Source organism: Impatiens glandulifera, chromosome 6, assembly GCF_907164915.1.
Source record: "Impatiens glandulifera chromosome 6, dImpGla2.1, whole genome shotgun sequence".
Taxonomy (NCBI): Eukaryota; Viridiplantae; Streptophyta; class Magnoliopsida; order Ericales; family Balsaminaceae; genus Impatiens; species Impatiens glandulifera.
The window spans coordinates 30,642,874-30,653,910 of NC_061867.1; the positions used below are offsets into that span (position 1 = coordinate 30,642,874).

General features: G+C 30.9%; 1 protein-coding gene across 1 annotated transcript; it reads left to right on the forward strand.

The window, feature by feature from the left end:
- Nucleotides 1-334: 334 nt before the first annotated feature.
- Nucleotides 335-9,707, forward strand: LOC124943474 (LOB domain-containing protein 30-like). Its single transcript, XM_047483974.1, has 3 exons — nucleotides 335-487; nucleotides 2,820-2,972; nucleotides 9,369-9,707. Exons 1-3 carry the CDS (start codon nucleotides 335-337, stop codon nucleotides 9,705-9,707), a joined length of 645 nt encoding a protein of 214 aa, XP_047339930.1.
- Nucleotides 9,708-11,037: the final 1,330 nt, after the last annotated feature.

Below are 11,037 nucleotides of genomic sequence, written 5' to 3' on the forward strand. Positions count from 1 at the left end.
AAAATAAAATAAAAGATATTAGAATACTAATGGTTGAAATATAGATTGTGTGAATATTTTTATGAAAAAAATTCTAAAATATCAAAGTTAAATAGTATTTAATTACAACCATAAAACTTAATTTTCTTTTTCTATTACTTCACTTTACAATTAAAAGAACACTACCAACCATCACCAATCTAAAAAAACACAACTATAAGTTCAATCATTATTCATCCTAAGTTTTTACCCAAAAATAACTCAAACTTCTCTTAGAAAAAAATAAACAATGAGCACCGAGACCAATTATTCCTGCGCCAGAATCGTTATCAAGCCATGCGGAGCCTGTAGATACATGCGAAAGAAATGCCTCAACAATTGCATATTTGCACCTTACTTTGATTCCGATAAAGGAACCGCCAATTTTGCATCGATTCATAATATTTTTGGAGCGAGCAACGTTACAAAACTTCTAACGAATATTCCGATCGACAAACGGCCCGATGCAGTTAGGACTTTAAATTATGAAGCTCATGCTCGTCTCCAAGATCCTATATATGGTTGCATATCTCAAATCTCTATTCTCTAAAATCAGGTACTTATGCATTTAAATATCAATAGTAACATGATTTAACATGAATTAATTAATCACATCAATTTAGAAACAAATCAGAACAATAATTAGGTCAAATCTTCTAAAAATAATTGGGTGTAATTATATGGTGATCTTATGTAATAATTAGGTCAAATCTTCTAAAAATAATTGGGTGTAATTAAAAATAATTCTATAAATGTCGTAACACTGTGAAGGGATATCTACCTTATATGTTTCTTTTGACTTAACTTTTAGCTAATATTATAATATTTTGATTTGATTTGTTTATCTTATAGACGTCACTTTCATAAATATATTAATAATTAAAGAATTTTTTTTACAAATTAAACGTTTTAAAAATAAAAATTGACGTCACGACCAAATTACCAAATATTATATTAGTTTTTGATAATATTCAAATTTAAAAATAAAGTCATCTTCTTTTAATATATATATATTATTATTATGTAATATTATATGTCTTTGGAAATTTTAATTTTAACCAACCAATGATATTAGGTAGAAATTCTTGTTAATTGGTATGCTTTTTATTTTATTTAAAATTTTAATTTTTTAATACCTTTGTGGACATAGGTGATCAATCTTCAACGAGAGATTGTGTGTTTACAAGCCCAATTAGCCAGGCAGCCGCCACCTCAGCAGCCACCCGAGCAACAGCTACAGTCTTCATGGCACCTATGACATGGCACCTCTCTTCATGGCACCTATGACATGGCACCTCTCATCAGCCGGATTCATGGGCAGCCGTTCAGCAGCAGTTCCATGATCGGAACCCATTCACCGGAGCTCCGGTGGATGGCGGCGATGAGAAAGAGTTTTCTGGGGAGTTACCGATGAGAAATTAACGTGGAAGGAAAAGATCTGCCCCAAGCATGTCACCTGTTACTAATTGAATCACTTTTTATTTTTAATAATATATGTGAAATTTAACAAATAATTATTACCGCTCATGAATTTGGTAATTTGTTTTCTTTTTCGTACTTTGTTTATTGAATAACCTAATTCAATCCTTTATTTATTATTTATCTAAGTTTAGAAATTTCATATATTTTGATTCTTCCATGCCATTTATAAATTAAAACTTAGTGTTTTGAAAACTTGTATCTATATATTTTGAAGCTTTGTTCCTTCTTTTGGCAATGGTAGCTTCAATCCTTACCTTTAGAGAGCCCTCGGTTCATTACCAAGTCTTTGAATTGGTGACCCATAAGCATTCAAATGAATTCAAACAATCCAAATGTATTATCCACCCAATTAGAACTAGAAAACATTTTTTTTAAAATATACCAACGAGTCTTTTTTACGATTTTTGTTTACTAAGAAGGTTTGTTTAAAATTGGTACTATGCTAGTATTTTTTTTAGTTCTTTAAAAAAAGTTAGAATATCCAAACAATTATCGATCTTGATTTTTTTCAAACATACCAACTTGTTTTTATACAATTTTTGTTTAATAAGAAGGTTTGTTTGAAATTAGTATTATATTAGTAATTTTTTAATATTTTCTAACTAATATCTTGATAAAGAACAAATTGATACCATTTTAACTTTATACTTGGAGAGGCTCATATCATTGAGATCCTATATATGGTTGCACTCCAAAATGGTATGTATATAATTTATTATGAATTAATTAATCACTAAAACTAGAAAAAAATCAAAAACATAATTATATCAAATTTTCTAAAAATATATTTTGGTGTAATTACATGGGGGCTTCCCGGAGTATTTGAGGAACTATTAAAAAAAAATTGTGGCCACAAAATTAAAATATATTAATACTAATCATAATTTCAACAAAATATAAAATAAATTTATAATTAAGATATCTACTTATAAAAAATTCATAATATACATAAAAATATTAATATAATTGTGATAAAAATATATTAATATATTTATAATATATATATTTATTTATTATTTAATTAAATGTTTTTGATGAATTTGAAAATTTTAGAGTATTGGATTTGTCGGTTTTAATTAATGCTCCTTGTTCTCTACTTCCAATCATTCTTAAGAGATATTATAGTCTATTCATCAAAATCTTTGAAATCATCTTATAGGCAAAGTTACATAGCCTAATGGGTCTAAATTAATTCACACACTCAAGAATTGGGATTCTGTGAATCATTATGATGTTAGTTTCATCTCTTTGGTTGGTGGTGCCAATGACATGCACCTCTCTTTGAGTTTGATCAAAATATTGGATCATCTCAACAACAGGATTCATGGATAGCCAATCAGCAGCCGTTACCTGATGATCACAACACTTTCGCCGGAGCTACGGTGGGGAGCGGCGGTGGGGAAGAGTTTGCTGGGGAGTTATTGATGAGGAATCAACGTGGAAGGAAAAGATCTGCCCCAAGCATGCACCTGGCACTAATTGAATCACTTTTTATTTTTAATAATATATTTGACATTTAGCAAATAATTGTTATTGTTAATGACTATGGTAATTTGTTTTCTTTTCCGCACTTTGTTTATTGAATAACCCTATTAAGAAAATTCAATCCTTTATTTATTATTTATCTAAATTTGAAAATTTCATATATTTTTGATTCTTCCATGACATTTATAAATTAAAATTTAGTGTTAAAAAATTGTATATATATATTTTGAAGCATTATTCCTTACTTCTAGAGAGACCTCGCTTCATTAGGAAGTATTTGGAATTGGTGACCTATAAGAATTCAAATGAATTCAAACAATACAAATGTATTATCCACCCAATTAGAACTTGAAAACATATAATTTGTTATAAACGATTTTTTTTTAAATATACCAACCAGTCTTTTTCACGATTTTTGTTTACTAAGAAGGTTTGTTTGAAATTGGTACTATATTAGTAATTTTTTACTTGATTTTATTTAATTAGTTGATCGAAATTTGTTTTAAATATGTTAAATATTAATTATTAGATATTGTAAATACTAAAAATCAACGCTCCAAATTATAATATTAAAATAATTATTTTTAATTGTGTTTAAATAAATAAGATCAAAATAATTAACTTCATTGTCAAAAACCAATTTAAAACAATTAATTGCGATTGTGTTAATTAATCAAATTAATTAGGGGTTAAGGACAAAATAAAAAATAATTTTTTTTGATATAAATGTTATACCCATATTATTTCAAAATAAGTTTAAAATAATTAAAGAACAAAAATAAATAATTTTGAGTGAATTTTGTATCAAATTCACCTAAAAGAATTATTTATTTAAATCCTAAAAATATAAAAAAAATAAATTAAATAAATTAATAAAATATTTTCCATGTTTATTTCAATATTTTGTGTATTTGAAAAGATCAAAACTAAAGTCAAAAGGGTGAAAAAAAAATAATTTGAAACAAACACTTAAGGTTTTAAAATAAAAATAAATGTGTGATCATGTGTGGCCGAAACTCAGAAAAAATTCAAATTTCAATCACAAATCGAAATACAATGAATTTGGAAGTTTACCAACAACTAGAGAACACTCCTAGGATGTGTCTTTCCTGAAACCTAGATCAAAGCTTTGATCGTCGGAGAGGATTTTACAAAAATACAGTTCTTGCCGAAATTTTGATTCTTTGATTTAGGTTGTAAGATGTTGGGTCAAATTATTTTGATCAAAATAATCAAGAGAATTTTATTCTATGCCAACTTTATTTTGATGATATGTGATTAAAACTTAATTATGATTAAAACTTAATTATGATTAAAACTTAATTATGATTAAAACGTAATTATGATTAAATAAACGAAGTTAAGTTTGTCTAATTGTTTTTGTGTAGTTACATCAGACTATGCTAAATTAGACGTGAAACATAGTTAGACGTGCAAGTCTAACAGATGCATAGTTAGACGTGAAAGTCTAACAGATACATAGTTAGACGTGCAAGTCTAACAGATACGTAGTTAGACGTGCTAGTCTAACAGAAACGTAGTTAGATGTGCAAGTCTAACAGATACTTAGTTAGGCGTGCAAGTCTAATAGATACGTAGTTAGAGGTGTTAGTCTAATAGATACGTAGTTAGACGTGCTAATCTAACAGATACGTAGTTAGATGTGCTAGTCTAACAGATTCGTAGTTAGACGTCGCAGTATAACAGATACGTAGTTAGACGTTGCAGTCTAACTCTAGACGTGGTAGTCTAATGGGAAACGTAGTTAGACGTTGGCGTCTAACTCCTTTAGATAAGTCTGAAGTGATACGTAGTTAGACGTTGCAGTTTAACTCCATTAGACGTGGTAGTCTAATGGGATGCGTAGTTAAACATTGCAGTCTAACTCCATTAGACTTGGTTGTCTAATGGAACTCGTTGTTAGACGTTGACGTCTAACTCCCTTAGACTTGGCAGTCTAATGGAGCACGTTTAATGCCTCGCGTCAACAGCCGTTTGAAGTCAATATATGCCTTCCCACAATCAACTAGCTGTACGCTAACAATGCTCCACTCTTTCTTGCAGTCCAGTATGCCAGCTATTTGCATCAAATGAATGAACGCCACGTATGCGAATATTCTTCTCACTACTTGTTTAGTACATGACAGTTCCAAAAGGATATCTGACACACTACCGTTCAGTATGTCCATGATCCATGAGCACAGAGTCAGTTGTACTCTTTTACTATAGGGGCTTTCCAATGGATGCTTTCCACGTGTCCATGAAGAAGATTCGACCGTTGGTGCCCTTCTACTACAAATAGATGCTCAAGGACAACTGCCGAATCACCGGTTACTTTGCTCATTTTCTACAATTTTACAAGCTTACTCTTGCACTTACTGATATCTATCATTTTCTAAGTTCAAGAGAGAAAGAATTAAAAATTGTCTAGCTGAGTGAATATTGTAAGTTGAACAATGGTTGTTCTCTTCAACAAAGTATTTAGCTAGATCGGTAAACTGTATTTGATTCAAAGAAGTATATAGTGAAATCCTTTCGGTTGTTGGAAGAATGAGTGACGTAAGAGAGTTTGCTCAGAACATCCATAAACAACTTGTTGTGTTCCTTACCTTCTGTCTTTCATCTCTCATTGGTTCAAAACTTCAAATCTAAACAAGCATTTACGCATTTGAATCGCTTCAAGAGTTTGTAAAGTTTGCGAAGAATAGAAAGTGATATTAATCTCTAACATGATTTATATCAATTCGTTTATCCGAAGTTGCTAACAATAGTCAGATTCCCGCCTCTATTGATTGCACCGATCCTATCATAAGATGTGATATTTTTTGATATTTTAGTAGAGGGTCACCTAAGGAGTATTTATATTAATCTAGGTCGGTTGGGGCGGACGAATTCAATTCCAATTATATCGTTGGAGTTCTTATCGTTGCGTTCCATTGGAAATCTGTTAGCATTGGAGCGTTTGGACTAACGGGCGTTAGCGTCCCGTTAGTCAATCTGTTATGGACCCGGGCGTGTGCGCGCTTGGCTACAACCGACTACGTAGTCGATTCCTAGGCACAAGATAAAAATCCAGCGCTGATCCTATGGCTGAGAGTTCTACTGCAACCGTTAAACATAATTTTGGCTACACAGGATTATCAATTTATTTTTTATAAAAGGGTTATTTGAAATCGAATTTTAACATATTTCTTGCATTTATCTTCACAAAAAATTCTTTAAAAAATTGGAAACATAATAAAAATTATGTCCATTATTTTTTGTTTGTTTTTTTTTTATATTTTGGGGTATTTATTTAATTATTTTAAGCCAATAATTACACATAATTCGTGTTTAAATCATAATTAAATAATTTTAACCCCTTATTAGGTTTAATTTGGATAAAATAAATAAAATAATTTAATCTCAAATTATTTTGAATTTTTGAATAATTTCCTTAATTAGAGTGTAATTATTATAATAATTAACCCTTAATTTGGTTTTAACTCATTCTTTAAGTTATTTTAATTTAAAAAATTTAAAATATTATTTTAAAATTATAAATATTATTATAAATTATTATATTTTAATTTTCATATCACCGTGTTCATTAAAAAACATTGAAAATGAGATTATGAGCCACCTGCTTTCCTACTTCCTCAATCAGCACTTTCCATTTTATTTGCATTCTTTCTTATTTATCGAAGTATATATGCTTCCCATTATATATAATTCCATTTTTTTAATGAGCCACATGTAGACAAACCGATAATCGGAAGGACGATCACAAACATAACCATGAATGCTTATGAGTTTCTTGAAAATCAAGAAATGAGAGAAAGAGAGATTGACAACCGGTCGTAATCATGATTTCCTAAAGTGATTGTGATTGAGGTGCAAATATAGGTGGTTGATTTGAAAGAGATTATGATACTATGAGCGAGGAATTGAAGAAATAATTGATGAATATGGTTGAGTATAATTCTTTGATTTATAATTGTTAATATATTATTTGTAATTTGTTAGATGGTTTATAGTAGTTAATTAACTACTAAGTGTTGTTAGGGGCAGTTAATTAACTGCTAAGAATTGTTAGAACTATTATTAAGAGCGGTTAAATAACTACTAGAAGTTTTCAATAACTGAAAGTACAGGGACCACTTTGTATAAGTATTAATACACTAATAAGAGAAATAAAAGATTATCGGGTTATTTTTTCTCATTTCACTCTTTATCATATCTTTCAGCGCTATTGATTCTTACATCTATTAGTCATCTTATAAACAAATTCATATTGAATTTGTTCATGGTATCAGTTGGGTCAAATTAGTTTGATTAACATTATTTTAATGATGTATTAGTAAAACTTTGATTAAGAATGAAATTAAGTCTTCTAATTGTTTTTGTGCAGGTGCATCAAAAATATACTAAATTAGACATGAACTGTAACAGGTATTAGACGTAGTTAGACGTGTAGTCTGATAGATGCGTAGTTAGACGTGCAGTCTAACAGATGCGTAGTTAGACGTGCAGTCTAACAGATGCGTAGTAAGACGTGCAGTCTAACAGACGCGTAGTTAGACGTGCAGTCTAACAGACGTGCAGTCTAACAGACGCGTAGTTAGACGTGCAGTCTAACAGACGCGTAGTTAGACGTGCAGTCTAACAGACGCGTAGTTAGACGTGCAGTCTAACAGATACGTAGTTAGATGTGCAGTCTAACTCCATTAGACTTGGTGGTCTAATGGAGCACATTTAATGCCTCGCTTCAACAGCTATTTGAAGTTAGCATACGTCTACCCACGATCAACTAGCTATACGCTACTCATGCTCCACTCATCTGTGCAGACCGGTACGCCAGTTATTTGTATCCAATGAATGAACGCCACGTACGCGAATATTCCTCCCACTACTTGTTCAGTAAAGGACATTTCTAGAAGAATATCCGACGCACTACCAGTTTGGTATGGCCACGATCCTTGTGCACAGAGCCTACTGTACTCTTGTACTATGGAGGCTTTTAAATGGGCGCTTGCCACGTGTCCATCTAGAAGATTCGACCGTTCGTGTCCTGACTCTATATATAGATCCTCACGGACAACGGTCGAGGTACAAGTTTGTACACGCCTTACAACGAGCCTACCAGCCTTATCTACTATCAATCTCATACTCTAGCACTTACTGATTTGTACATCTTCAAGTTCAAGAGAGAATCAAAATCTGTCTAGCTGATAATTACTCTTAATCATATTGTAAGTTGAACAGAGTCTGTTCTGTTCAACAGTTAGCTAGCCAGTAAACTGTATTTGATTCAAAGAAGTATAGTGAAATAGTTTTTCGGAGCGAGCAACATTCCAAGCTTATAATGCATATCTTTAGTTGATGATGTTTTCACTTTATATTTGGAGGCTCGTGCTCGTTTCCGAGATCCTATCTTTAGTTGCATATCTGAGATCTATACTCTCCAAAATTAGGTACTTAATTATCTATATACAAGTCATAACGTTTATCATAAATAAATTAATCACAAAAATTATAAATAAATCAAAACTATAATTATATATGTCAAATCTTCTAAGAATATATTTTTGTGTAATTATACAGTGTGTTTTATATCTTTGGTTGTAGAGAAAAATAGTTTTAAAATTAGTATGAAATGTTGTTTTTTTTTTATCGAAATAGTTGTTTGCTTAATAATTTTTGTAAAAATTAATTAGATTACTTATCATAGTCATTTCTTGATAATAACGTTGCAAATGATGCCTACAATATTTGTTTGATATGGATAGGATATTCTGCTCTCAATTGTTCATTACTCCGATCATATTCCACACACATGAAAAAGGAAAAATAGTTATTTAATAAAAATATAATTAATGTTTTTCTTCTTCATATGGAAAAATTGGAAGCAAGCATCACAAATGTTATTTTAACATATTTTTATGTTTCTTTGACTTAACTTTTTTTTACTAATATTATAACATTTTGATTTTATTTGATTATTTAATCTTATAAACGTTATTTTGATAAATATATTATTAGTTAAAAAAAACTTTTTTATAAAAGAACATTTCAATAAATATATTATATTAACGTGACTTGACAAAAATAAATATATTATATTAGATTATGGTAATATAAAAAAGTGATTATATTAGATTATGATAATATAATAATTAATTGAAATCATCCGTCCATTAATATAGCTTCTCTCTTTTGTATATATATATACAAACATGATATTAATTGTATTTAAACATTAACAAAACATTATATGAATATATTTTATGTACTACTATCTTGTCCCTCCTCTTAATTCATTTTATTAGAAAATTTAATTTTAACAAGCCATAATTTTAGTAGAAATTCTTGTTAATTAATATGCTTTTGATTTTATTATATAGGTCATAACTCTTCAATCTGAGCTTTCGACCTTCCAAGCCTATGTAGCCAGTCAACCACTACCTCAGCAACAGCCGCCGTCTTCTCTGTTCATGTCGGACTTCCCTTTTGCTGGCGCTGCCACCCATGACATGGCACATCTCTTTGAGTTTGATCCAAATATTGGATCATCTCAACAACAGGATTCATGGGCATCCAATCAGCAGCAGTTCCATGATCAGAACACTTTCGACGGAGCTCCGGTGGGCAGCGACGGTAGGGAAGAGTTTGCTAGGGTGTTACTGCTGAGGTATCAAAGATCTACCCCAAGCATTTGCCACCTGGCCCTAATTGATAATTAGTTTACTAACTATGTAATTTGTTTTATTTTCCATACTTTGTTTACCGAATAAACGCTATTTAGCAAATTCAATACTTTATTTATTTATGTTTCTAAGTTTTAAAATTTCATATATTTTGATTGTCCATGCTATTGTTATGAATCCATATTAACTGATAACTTTGGAAGGATATTGTGCCTTTTGAATTTGTGACTCAACTACATGATGAACATATATAGAGCAATCAGACGGTCAACCCATGGCGGGGCAGACTTATCCATCAAATTCATCGTTTGACGGGTCGACGGCGGGATGGTCCACCATCCCGGCGGGCTAAAAATCCCTAATCCAACTCAACTCAAGGTGGATTGCGGGTTAGGCGGGCCAGTCTGCGGGTTGTCTTTTTACAAATAAAAATCATTAATAGTTCTAGAAAATAAGAGTTCAAGAACATGATCATATAGTCATAATATACACTAAATAAGAATTTTGTCTATCGTTACACATTAATTGACCAAATAGTTCAACAAAATAACTAAAATTTGAAAAATTCATAAAATAGAAATTTCAGTGTGAAGCTTCTGTAGCTGGAACTAAGTTTGAATTCACGAACCCTAGTTTGAAGGTGAGAACGAAGAGAAGAAATGTGGAACAAATAAATATCCGGCGACCAATGGGCGAAGTATTAAGTATTGACTGATGTAGTCTGAAACCAAGTTTGAATCCACGAACCCTTGAAAAGAGAATGAAGAGAAGAAAGACGGAATAAATAAGTAGTCGATGACCGATGGACGAAATATTGAGTATTGACTGTTGTAGTGTTGTCTGGGAGAAAAAAAATTATGCTATGTGGCATATGCCTATAAGCTATAAATCAAATTAGTTTTTTTTTGCCAAACCAAGTCTGACCCGCCTAGGCCCGCGACCCGAGCGGGTGGACCCGTGTAGGCCCACTTTCAGATGGGTTGCTAATATTTCAACATAACCCGTCTAAATTGTTTGTCGGACGGTCCAACCCAACGAAATTAACCCAAATCAACAACTCTAAACATAGGGGCAGGGGTGTGTTTTCCCAATTAATTGTAACATTGGGAACTTTTGTACGACAATTGAAAAATATATGATATATGTTAGGGTGTAATATATGATTTATTTAAATAATTCAATATATATTATTTAAAGGATAATCAAATCTTATGATTAATTTATATTTTTTCAAATTTACCAACTTGATTTTGTACAATTTTTTAATAAAAATGATTTGTTTGAAATTAGTATTATATTGGTGTTTTTTACTTAATTTTGTTTAGCACTAAAGATAACATTCTGCCCTTGTTTTTGATACATGCAC